Genomic DNA, 12,522 nt, shown 5'->3' with positions numbered 1-12,522 from the left:
AGTGGGTGTATGCAGAGCTCATAAAGGGTTAACTTTTGGAAGCAAAGCATAACACACAGATTTTACCAGGATTTTACCTGGTATGGTTGACAGCTTTCAAATCAGAAGGACTTGAACTCAAACCCTAGTTTAGCTACTGGCCAGCTGTGTGAGTAGGAGCAACTTATTGACCTTTAGAACCTCAGTAATAATATTTACCTTACAGGGCTGCACAGTGCCTTTAACTCACAGTGGGGTAATAATTATCAACATCCAGGATGAGAAAAATAATGATTTATTTTTGAAGAAGGGATGTACGCAGAGTATAGTTGTCACTGTATAATGATTTGCATTTATAGTCATTAGCTCAAAACAGCTTATATTTTATTTCATTGCCAAAATAACCAGTAAAGCCAAATAACCAATAAAGCAAAGGTGATTTTCCTCTCCAAATTTCTCCAAAGTCTTTAGGCTAGAAATGTAAGAGGCAGACAGTGGTCTGCCCGGCTCACAGGCCCCAAAGTTTGGCCTCACCAAATGGAAAGGGGAACATTTCAGTAAACGAAATCAGTCTCACAGAAAGAAATCCCTGCTCCCCTGGCCAAGAAGATTCTGCACTTCGTTCCTTATCTCTCGTTGGCTGTAATTCTGCTCCCAGGTGTTTGAGGACACAAACTGCTAACAGGAGCCATGTTCGAGGGAGCAAGGTCAGGCACACCCTTCCCTGCAACCCAACTGCTTTCAAAGCATTCAACATTTATATTTTTAAAAATTCCCTCAACTAAAACAGTATACAAAAAGATCACCAAATCAAACAACTTCAGTTTGCTTCAAGGTTCTGGGAAAACACACCCCGGTACTTCATCAAAAGGGAACTGCTTGTTCTCATTTGGACTCCGAGTTGACTTGTATTTCAGGACTTTCTAATCAAATCCAAGATGAGTGCTTTCCCGTCCTACACTCGGCCTCGCTCCAGCTGCGACTGTGGTGTTGGGAACAGATATCTTGGGAAGGATGTTTCCGAGGGCGTCTGTGGGAGCAGCTGGGGTTCAGAATGCCACAGGTCTGGAAGCCCGCCCAGGAAACCAAACAGTGGCCCCCAATTCTGTGTCTGCCTCATTAATAAACGAATGATGGTTTCAGATTACAGTTGGGTATACGAAGGGCAACAGAAAAAAAATCCCATTTATGATAAAGCTAGATAGGAATTGGTTGTGTTAACTTTGTATTGGCACTTTCAAAAAGCCATATGCCACTTTAAAAAGGCGATTTTTACATTTCTTCTTCTCCCTTAGGCAGGATCACAGGTAGTGTAGAGTCGACACGGTTTCCTACCCTGTGCTCACATCTCTTTTTCACCCTTCACTAAAGTGTGTGGACTGTCTTTGCCACGCCTGCCTCTGTTTCCCGCCTGTATGTCCAAAGAGGCCCCTGCTTCTCTGTGGTGGTTCTGCACTGTCCTCTTCCCAACCTGATGTCCTGGTCCACCTGTCACACGCAACCTCAGCACTGCACTCTCCACTAGGTCCGCCTTTGTCCACTACCCTGAAGATAAATTTCAGTTCTACTCCTTGCAGACATGAAGGTGCCTCCCGCTCCAGCCTGAGCCTGGTGGGCCCCTCTAGCCTCACGCACAGCTCCACAAAGCACCCCTCTCTCCCACCTCACCCCTGCTCATGCTCTCTCGGCTCACTTTCCTCTCTGTCCCCTCTACTCTGCTCTCTGCCATCCCTGGGTTTTGACAGCAGCAGGTAGCACCTCCATGGGGCCACACCCGGCTTGCTTTGTACCAGGTTAAACCAGAGCCCTGTCCTCAGGGACCCTCTGAATGTCCCCACTCAGGGCTTCCCTTCCCATCAGTGACCACCACGATCCTGCTGTCAGGATTGAGTCTGCTGAGCTCCCTTTGCTCAGAAGCATCAGTGAGAAGTCATGTTTTTTGTTCTTTTTCTTAGGCACAATACCTAAGGGAAATGCACTTGTTTTTCAAAAGCTCCTCTCTCTCTGCCTTGCTCCTTCTTTCTCCACCCCTCAACCTCCCCACCGGCCACACACACACATATACACACCTGTCTAAATGGTTCCAAATGCAACAAGAAAACAGTCTAACCTTCCTCATCTGGGCAGCTGCTATCATGATCCAGGTGCAATCACAGGCCTCTACCCCCCTCCCAATTCCCTTTGCCACCTGCACCACATCCTGGGGGTCAGGCAGGGCAGCCTGGAGCCCCCATGGCCTCCTCTCACTGTCCCGTGTGGTCTGGGTCTGCAGGACTTGTCCTACAAGGACCGGCACTGGCATGAGGCCTGTTTCCACTGCTCGCGGTGCAAGAGTTCACTGGTGGACAAGCCCTTCGCGGCCAAGGAGGACCAGCTGCTCTGCACAGACTGCTACTCCCACGAGTACTCGTCGAAGTGCCAGGAATGCAAGAAGACCATCATGCCAGGTCAGCCCTCCAGAGGCCACGCAAAGTCTCTCGCGTTCCTTCTGTTGCTGAATTTTACTCCTTTGTGATTTCAGCAAATAGGCACTGTCCCCTCCCGAGTGTTAGGCAGTGCCATTTAGAGCAGTGAGCCAAGGGGAGGTCTGTCCTTTGCCCTCGTGGAGTTTACACTCTGACCAGGCAGGCATGATGTTCCAGACAGAACCACAGTTGCCCTTGAAGTGGCCCAGGTAAGAAGGTGATGTACCTGTTGACAGGGAAGGACAGGATTGTGTGTCCCTTGCTAATTGGGGGGATGTTTGTTTTGTTCTTCGTGAGAGAAGAATCTTATTTTAAAAGGAGTCAACAAAAATATATGTGGAATTTGTAAATCCAAAACTTACAAAATAAATTTTGTTGCATGCATATAGAAATAGGGCGAGGAGAGGCCCTTGCAGAAGCATGTAGAGTGTGGACCCCAAGACACAGCACAGACCTGGGCCCTGCTAGTGCTTAGGACAGATCCCGTCAGCAACATCCCTCGTGTGACCAGGCCGAGCGGTGGCCTTGCCAGGTTTAGCAAAATATGACTCCCAGTTAAATCAACTTTCTTAGCATCTGTCCCATTTGAGACTCTTTCATTTGGCATCCCGACGAGAGCCACATAAAAACAGGAGAGAAACTCTATCCACTGAACATCTTAGAAGGTGTGCCTTCGCAGAAAGCAGGATAGGATGAAGCCGTAGACGACCTGGGAGCCAGTCCGGAGGAGTAGCACTTAGGATGCACACTGCCGTGATTTAATAGAGGATTGGGGAGTTCAAACAGAAGCACCTGAGTTCTGGGGCTCTCATCAGCCCAGCAGTGACAGTGATGATCAAATAAGAATAAGGCTCAGGTTGGCAGGAGCGGCAGGGCCAGGCCAGGGGACCTCCTTGCTCTCAAGAAGACTGTGGGCTCTTCAAGAGCTGCGGGTGTGAGAGATGAGGGGCCTGAAGGTGCTGACAGCAGGAATGACTGGAAACCCACACAGAGCCGGGCTGACCACAAGGAGTCACACAGGCATGCACGACAGGCCCAGAGCAAGAGGGACACAAAAGTGGTTGAGCAACAAATTAAATCTTAACTAGGTTGTCATGACAAGCGCCCAAAGAAGGTTCCATCATGACTCATAGCAGAGCTCCCTCAGCCCTCCTTCCCAGCTCCTTTCACACCTCCCACTTGGTGTATCTGCCAGAGTGTCTCCTCCCGCACGCACTCTCCACAATTCCCCTGCTGCCAGGCCTCTCTGGGCCTGGCACGTCCTCGTCCGTGTCCACCTTCTGCTCTGTTGGTTTGTTAGCTCCTCAGCAGTGTTCTGCCCTTCTGTGCACCCATCCTGCAGGCCTCCTTGTCCAGTTGTCCCTCCTTCCTTACTCCATGGGTGGCCATCAGGACAGTGAGACAGGGCCCCAAGGAGGTGGCTTCGGGTGGTAGGGTCTCGATCCTGAGGGTGGTGCGAGTACACACTGGACTCAGCATCTGCCTAGCTGGCTGCACACCCTGGGGCAGAACCTTTGGGAAGGGAGTTTCTTGTTCACTTTGCTGTCCTTGTGTTGAGGAAGATGCCCCAGCTCAGGCACTTGCAGTGAGGATGCAGTTAAATCACAGGAAAAGGAACGGCATTGATGAGTTTAAGCTTAAATGACCTTCAAGTTCACCTGTCTGATCTCACCAGCAAAGAAATGTAAAGGCAGCCCTGGTTCCTGGTCTAGCAGGATCGGGTTCATCCAACGCTTTCCCTGAAGCCTTGTGGTCTCAGCCTCACCACCTTCTCCCTAGGGAAGGAGAGGTGGGCCTTTTGGGCTTGGAGGGTCACCAGCTCCCACTTGGTGAAGGTGGTTATTTCTGGAGGAGGAGGAGTAGAGGACACACAAGATGAACGTTCGTGGTGTCGGGCACACACAGCCTCACTAGTAGGAATGCAAAGTAGCAGTGCCGGGACCATCTCTGATGAAATCACTCAGCAGTTTCAGTGCGTTGGACTAGGAGCCAGAAAACCCAGGTCCTCGCTCTGCTTCTCAGAGGTCCTGTGATCCCAGCCACCAACAACTGTTGGGGCCCTGGTGACCCCTTCCCGAACCCCAGGCTATTACTTTAAGTTCAACAGCAGTTTGGCCAATGTGACATTGTAGTTTCTTTCTCTCGGGGCCACCAGCAGAAGCATGCTTCCTTCGCGAGAGAGTGAGCTCCTGCAGGGCCCCAGGCAGACTCTGCAGTCTGCTTCCTCTTCTGAAGTCTCCCCAGGGAGGTGAATGGCAGCGAGATGGGGGTACAGGAGGGAACAAGGCGGGTTTATTATAGTGCCTGGTTTATAACAGTGCCAAGGAATTCTCCCTTGATGTCATCTGTGGGTTCAGAACACAATGTGGTCAAATATTTGTTTCAGCTCTACAGCCAGGCAGATGTTTGCTTTGTGCCTCTTTCCTGACATCGGTGGGGTCAGAACCCAACTCCTGGACACTGTCACCCAGTGAGGACAGCAACGGGAGCCACACGGGCTAGCCCAGGAGAAGGCAGAGCCAGGTGCAGGGATGGAGGACACAGAGAGTTGGTTGGTCCAGGGCAGAGCATTTTCTAACATTATCCACCCCCGCTTCACACACACACACACACACACATACACACGCGCATCAGTGAACAATATTCCACTGTCATCTCTTTAGAATTTTTAGGTGGGAATGCTGTAGAAACCTGGCTGATACCTGCTGTTAGGCAGACACATGCCCTGGGCGGGGGAGGCGGGCAGGGGGACCCTCAATATTGTCACCTTTGAGCAGTCTTCGAGAATGAGCTGTGTTTTGTTGGATGAAATAAGAAATAGAGGGAATGGATGGCCACCAAAGGCAGGGTATCAAGAAAAAGCCTGGTGTTTGCAAAAAAGGAAGAAGGAAGCCAGCCCTAAGTCATGTAGTTCTTCCTTACTTTGGTTTGATTTCTGAACGTGCTACAACCAGATCAAGGTGAATAGCAATACAGTATCAGCACAGCTTTGTACTGAAATTCAATATGTATTAGGCAAGAGACAAGTCCTAAATGAAAATCATGTCCTCTGGCTCCACCTTCGATGAAAGCCCATTTCTTGATGAAGTCAAGAAACTAGAACCAGCACAAACCATAGATAGCCCTAAGGCTCACCTGTTCTTTACCAAAGGAACTTCTGCAAACAGGCAGAAGTTTCTCACAGATGCACTGCGGACTTTGAGCCGACTCACACTGTCCATTAATCCTTCACCAAGTTTCTGGTTCCTTGCTTGCTTATGGAATCAGTAAAAGGGGGGCCTCCCTGGTGGCATGGGGGTTAAGACACAGCCTATGAAGTTGTCCGCAGCCGCTGCAGCATGAGCTTGATCCCCGACCAGGGAGCTACCTACATGGCGCAGCAGACCTCTCCTGACTCACCCGCTGCTCCCCTCAACAATGTGCTTTGGTCAATCTGCCTGTTCTGTTCCCTGCTCTGTCTCTGCCCGAATCTCTGGCCTGTACCCCATTCTTGTATGCATAAGGAAATAAATCTTTTTTTAAAAAAGAAAAAAAGAAAAAAGAGAGAGAGAAGGCACACCTTTAAACTGTGCTTCCATCTGCTGGAGAATTGTTGGAAAATGCAGATCTGTTACAAGGAGTTTTGCTGCCACCTGCTGGCAGTGCACAATACTTACACAAGTGTCTGATGCAGGGCAGGAAATGGCCTGGTGGATTCTTGGCGGGCGGCAGGACAGTTCTGTTATTTTAGAACACACCAAGATGCACTTTTGTGTCCTTGCATAGAGTCTTAAATGAGAATCATAATTTCCCTCTTTTCACTGATAAAATCCATTGGTTCTTTATCAAAGGGAAGTTCAGAGATTAAAAAAGCAAGTAACGAATCAAGAGTACATGGGGGAAAAAATTGACATGAAAAACATTCCACCGTTTTCACCTGAAATTCAGTTGCTTGAGGTAGTTTTCCTTTTTCAGGATTCTTCACCCTACGAATAAATTCTATAGTTTTGAGGATAACTGTGCCGCTCCAGCTCCCCGAATTCCCTCTCGTACCAGCCTCCCAACCCACACACATCCTTTGAGTGTGTGGACAGTGTGACTATGCGCATGTCACTTCTGCAGGACACAGGAGTGTGGTCCCAGCCACACGCAGCATGCTGGCCCCAAGCAGCCCCAGTGTCTGGGGCATTTTACTATTTCTTCATCCTTTATGCACCTTTCCCCCAAATTTTTCTTGTTTCATCCAAAGGGTGCTCATATATCTTTCTTAAACCCTCTCATCCTATAAATCTATGCCCTTTTTTGGTGAAGTATGAGAAAAACATAAATCAACAAATAGTGAGTATTTGCTGTGAATCAAGTTTGAGGGTAGTGGGTGTGAGGAAGGTTTGGGGTGGCCAGTAGTAGTGAACCAAAACTATTTCCATTCATTAGGACTTTTTTTTTTTAAATCATCGATCAAAGGAAAAGCCAATGAAGATAATTTTTTTTTCAAAGCATTTTTGGGGAAATAAAATCTAGAATCAGAGACCAAAAAATTGAATAGGAATTTAAAGGTCATCTTATCCTGCATTCATAGTCTCTAAGCAGTCCTTATTGCTGTTTCATTTTCCCTAATGTTGAGTTAAAAACAGAATCCAATTAACTCTAAGAAAGTAAATAATAAACTTTTATTCCTTTGCTTTTTCTTTCCTTCTTTTGGTTATTTTTCCCTACCACCGTCTCTTATAAATTCCCTTTTCCCTCTCTCTCCTTTTTTCTAAGATTTACTTATTTATACAAGAGCTGGGATACAGGCCAGAAGTTGGGGAGGGTGAGAGGATTCACCAGAGACAGGGAGGGGAACAGAACTTGCAGACAGAACGAAAACACTGCTGAGGGGAGCAGTGGACGAGACAGGAGAGGTCTGCTGCTCCATGTGGGTATCCGGCCGGGAATTGAACCCGCTTTGCAGAGGCTGTGGACAGCTTCACAGCACTGCGCTCAACCTGCTGCACCACTGGGGAGGCCCTCTCTCTCCTTCTTAACCCAGAACCCTTAAGGTGTTTATTGACATTCACTGATTTTTCTAAGTATTTTGCATTATTGGATTATCTTTTATATGAATGTCTGGGATTTGTTTGTATCCTTTGGACTTGTGTTACTACATACACGTAATTCTCTCAAACTCCCTCCATCGTGTTGAAAATGACCACATCTTGTCCTTTCTTATGGCTACATAGTACTCCACGTGTGGCTGTTCCTTATCTTCTCCGTGCAGATTGCTGGGACTCCAAGGCAGCCCTTGTTAACAGCCCTGTGCTTTATTTCTTGACTCGCATGACAGGTACCCGCAAAATGGAGTATAAGGGCAGCAGCTGGCACGAGACCTGCTTCATGTGCCATCGGTGCCAGCAGCCCATTGGAACCAAGAGCTTCATCCCTAAAGACAATCAGAATTTCTGTGTGCCCTGCTACGAGAAACAATACGCTCTGCAATGTGTTCAGTGCAACAAGGTATCTTGTTCTTCCCAGGCTTTGCGCTTCCCAGTCAGTTTGCTGTTGTGGCCCCTGTCAGTTCGCCTTTCCAAAAGAGGTTGCTCGTATAAGATGGAGTGGAATGAAACCTATGCCTGCCTCACCTCGCATCCCATAGTTCTTTCTTCTGTAGATTGTATCCATTGGGCCTGTGTTCCAGGTCTTGCTTTCAAAGACATGAGCTGTGATCTAGGTGAAATCGCCTTATTCCTTCTTTTTCCTAGAACTTTCCAAATGTTTGCTCATGTTTGTAATTTGATGTTAAAGGAAAGGGGAACTTACTGTCCCAGAGCTCTTTGTCACACTGGTCTCCTTGAATAACAAAATCCACTGCTAAACTGGACAGAAGGAAGAAGAGGAGGGAGAGAGAAAGATTGGGGGGGTGGAAGGGGTGTGAGAAGTAAAGGGGAAACTCACCCAGTTGATTATGTGCTGTTTCTGTTAGTGAAATAAAGAAAAGGCCTATAGGAAGCGGCCTCACAGCTGCTCACCCTGTTGCCCCCACACCTGTGCCCTTTCGGAGCAGAGCTCCTTTGCTGCATGTGGGTTTGCCCTGACAGATGCAGCCTTGGCATCCTGAGCACCTGTGCTCACCCATCGGGCTGCCCTGAGCAGTGCAGCTGTAGAACTTTGTCCCGACTCCACCGCCTGCTCTTTGGCGCCCTGGCTGGTCTCCATCTGCAGGGGAAGGCCTGGCTGCTGTTCCCTGAGCCTGGTTAACTTTAGTCTTAATGACTGGCCTGTCTGTAACTTTTCTGTAACTTTTCAAAGGCAGACATCCCACATTCACTCACCTCCTGTAGCACACAGATACCTTGCAACTCAACATATTTTGCGTAAATTCTGCTCCTTCCTGCTTAGAGGAAGTTTTTTGTTGGTTTGTGGCTCAATGAAAAGAATAAAGTCCTGAGTGCTAGAGCCCCTGCTTTGCCATGAGCTGTGAATTCACTTAACCTGCGGAGGTCTGTTCACACATCTGTAGATGGAAACAGTATCTGCCCTACTGTAAGGACTTTTTCAGCCTCTGTGAAGATAAGGGGGATCCTGGGTGACACAGCAGTGTTTACAGAATAAAATGTGTGAAGGTGGGATGTTACTGCTTCTTCCCTGTCACCATTTTTCTGTTATGCTGGCTCCTCTGATATCTTAGTCAATTCCATTGTTCATCCATTTCTAAAATGAATATAAAAGGCAACACTCTGGGAAAAAAAAAAGAAACTAGATAAAATTGAGAGGTTGAAGGCCAGTTCTATTGCATCTGCCTTTGAAGCTTCTTCTCACAAACGTCTATGACCACAAGACAGAATGAGAGGCAGGCATTGGGCGTATTTTCCCCAAACCTCCCAGGATGCCCGTCCCCTCACTAGGGAATCAGCAACTGCCAAACTTGCTCTTTCTCCCACCATCAGCAAATGATTAGACTGAGTTGTAAGTGATATTTGAGAGGCTACCACCTACCAGATTTCCTCATGAGGACTTCCCAAAGATTCTCTCGTGTAGTCTCACCAGATGAGGCACAGAGGTCCTTACAGAAGACCTGCCAACAGGCACAGACTGGCAACGAGCAGGGTTAGGATTCAAATGCGGGTCTCCCTGCTAGTTTCCCCTTTTAACCTCCTGGCACTGCCTCCAGGCTGCAGGCGGAAGCGATGCAGCCTGACCACCAACACCTGTGCTTTACGTTCCCCAGGATCCTTGCCTCAAGCAGGAAAGCCAGGGCCTGCAGTATGTTGCGGGGAGGACCAAGAGGCCAGCATGAGGCCAGGCTCTCGGTGACTTTTAACACAAACTGGGTCTTTTCTGGATGAGGCTCTTGCATTGTCCTGAGGTACTAGCTGAGACTGGGAAGTATATGGAGAATGTCCTCAGGAAGCTGACCCTCTTCCTCTTGCGTCCCCCAGCCCATCACCACAGGGGGAGTCACTTACCGGGACCAGCCCTGGCACAAGGAGTGCTTCGTGTGCACGGCCTGCAAGAAACCGCTGTCTGGGCAGCGCTTCACGTCCCGGGATGAGTTTGCCTACTGCCTGAGCTGCTTCTGCGACTTGTATGCCAAGAAGTGTGCTGGGTGCACCCACCCCATCAGCGGTGAGTGTCCCAGGGACCCTCCCTTCCGGTGCGCCCCCACCGTGCCTTCACACAGCGAGGGAAGGTTCCGCCTTTGAGCAAGGGCAGGTTGATCTACCTAGACGCTAAAGGAGCACAGCAATTAAACTTTCCTGTGCCAAGATGTGCCATTCCAGTCATTTATATACATTTCCCTTGGCATCATTTAGAGAAGGGAAATACAATCTTTTGCCCCAGCATATTAATTTTTAATGCTGTTGCACAGTAATTATCATGGAAAGTCGATGTTTATAAAATTAAACTTTATAAAGTGACAATCTACATAAAAGCACTTTTAAACATAAAGTATGAGATATGCATGTCAATGGTAGTTACTACCATTCCATCACTGGAAAAAAAAAAATACAACACTAGAAAAACTAAACGGAAACTTCCCTCCAAATAGGAGAGTTAATTCTCTGAATGCAGAGACAAATGTTCAGGAACCTGCAGGGGAATTTTGGAATTACTACCTGGATTCCCAGTTGTGCATGGTTGCTGGTGTAGATTAAATTGGAATAGCTCCCTACTTAGTATTTTTTCTCTTTAACAAACTTTAAATGATTTTTAAAATAAATTTAATTTGATATTTTCTAATTTTTTGTGTATGGTGGTTCTTAATTCACACATACAATCCATCCCCATTATTGAGTCCATACTGTCATTTGCCTACTCAGTAACATTTATTTGTAATTCCAAAATTAATACTCATGGTACTTTTGTGGTCATTGGCTGACCCGCAGAGAGGTGACAGACTAGTCATCTGTCTCATACATTCCCAGCCCAGATGGAACAAGGAGACGTTCTGCCTCCTTTTCTCAACTCTTACATTGTAAACGATGGTTCTTTTCACAAATTTTTTAGGCCTTGTTTTTTGCATTTTCATGCTTTTGTCAGCAATTTTGCTGTTCAGAATGACCCCCAAGCACAGTGTGAAGTGCTATCTACATTCCTAAGTGCAGGAAGCAATGATGTGCTTCACGGAGGAAATACACATAAGCTTCCTCCAGGCATGAGTTATGGGATGATTGGCCATAAGTTCAGTTAATGAGTCAGCAATACTTACTGCGTTAAATAAGGTATCTTTAAGCAGAAACACACAATAGTTATGTATATTTGTTGATGAAAATGTAGTGACCAGAAGCTCATAGGAACCTAACCCCTGTGTTTCTTTCAGGAGCAATGATTCAGAATTTACTGTATTCAGAATCTTTTAAAACATAACTCCCTCAGATAATGAGAAGCGACTATATATATACATCTTCCACTTAGGAGGATTCATCCCCTGTGGGCCGCCTTTGGCTCTCATTTCTACCACTTGCCCTACTTGCTGCTCAAAGGAACACCGAGCTTCTCAAACAGGATTTCAGCCTGGAACAGCTGCCCAGCAGAACTTCTATCACTAACTGCTCAGCCTCTCTCCACCAATGTTCCTCCTCACCACAGATCTGCAAGGTCATAGGACTTACTAAAAGTGAGAGGAAGGAGAAACATAGCATGGTAGAAATGCTGGGGCATCCATCCTAGCACCTTCTTGCTTTTCTACTAACTCCGAGTTTTGAGAAGAAAAACAGCTGTCTTCCGATCACTCTGCAGTCTCTGCCCCTAAATCAAGTTTACAGCTAACTATTGCCTAAACCACAGGTTTTCAAACGTGGCTGCATATTGGAAATACCTAGGGGGCTTTAAAAATTTCTGCCTTCTGGGTCATGTTTCTTGGTACTAACTAGCTGCAGGGAACTAGTGTTAAGGTCTCTCCCTAAATGAAAGTATTTAATGCCCAGTGTCAGTCTAGTCACTTAGTTTACATAAAAAATTGACTTATTAGTGAATTCCAGACTACTCATGCAAGTCTGAGACCTCATATTATTGTAAATGATTATTTACTTTTCAATATAGTAGTTTGAACCACTATTTAAGGAAAGAACCCTTTGTAAGTTGGATTCATGGTCCAAATTTGACCAAAATCCATTCCAACTCTAAGATAAGCCTATATATTTGATTCTGTTCTATTTCAGGAGCTCAGTGGCAGTATAAACCAAATATATTGTAATAGGTGACCAATGCACCTTGAACATTTGATAAGAATTAGCATCAAACAAGAGTCAAGCAATTCAATTAAAATGAATTACTATTTTTCCTGTTTAAAATATAAAAAGGCTTTCTCCACTGGCATCTTCATCATTTTCTCCCAGCTATTTCAGTGGCAGCATCATCCACCACCCTCACTAAACTTCTAACTTGTCCAACTCTGTCCCCTAAGCTCCTGCTTCCATAGCTTGTTTCACGATGCTCCATTTGCAAGAGTATCCATCCTCCCACTCACCCACATTATCACCTCTTGTGAAGTCTGCAGTGGGTGTCCCAGAGAAAAGTAACATTTCCTTCTTCTGCACTCCCTTTAGCCTTTCATTCATCAAATCAGGAAATATTTGAGCAGTAGACATGAGGAACCCAGTGAAGGAGTAAAAGAAAC

General features: G+C 46.7%; 1 protein-coding gene across 1 annotated transcript in view; it reads left to right on the top strand.

Annotated features, from left to right (window-relative positions):
• Positions 1-12,522, top strand: part of FHL2 (four and a half LIM domains 2) — a 32,501-nt gene that overhangs the window by 17,897 nt on the left and 2,082 nt on the right. Inside the window, exons 3-5 of the mRNA XM_037528039.2 lie at positions 2,252-2,426; positions 7,750-7,919; positions 9,842-10,028. Of these exons, the coding sequence (XP_037383936.1) occupies positions 2,252-2,426; positions 7,750-7,919; positions 9,842-10,028 (532 nt within the window). The remainder of the gene's footprint in view (positions 1-2,251; positions 2,427-7,749; positions 7,920-9,841; positions 10,029-12,522) is intronic.

This window comes from Talpa occidentalis, unplaced genomic scaffold (assembly GCF_014898055.3).
Source record: "Talpa occidentalis isolate TD23 unplaced genomic scaffold, MPIMG_talOcc4v2.1 talOcc4.5, whole genome shotgun sequence".
In the NCBI taxonomy this organism is placed as follows: domain Eukaryota; kingdom Metazoa; phylum Chordata; class Mammalia; order Eulipotyphla; family Talpidae; genus Talpa; species Talpa occidentalis.
This window is presented reverse-complemented; position numbering and strand designations above follow the sequence as displayed.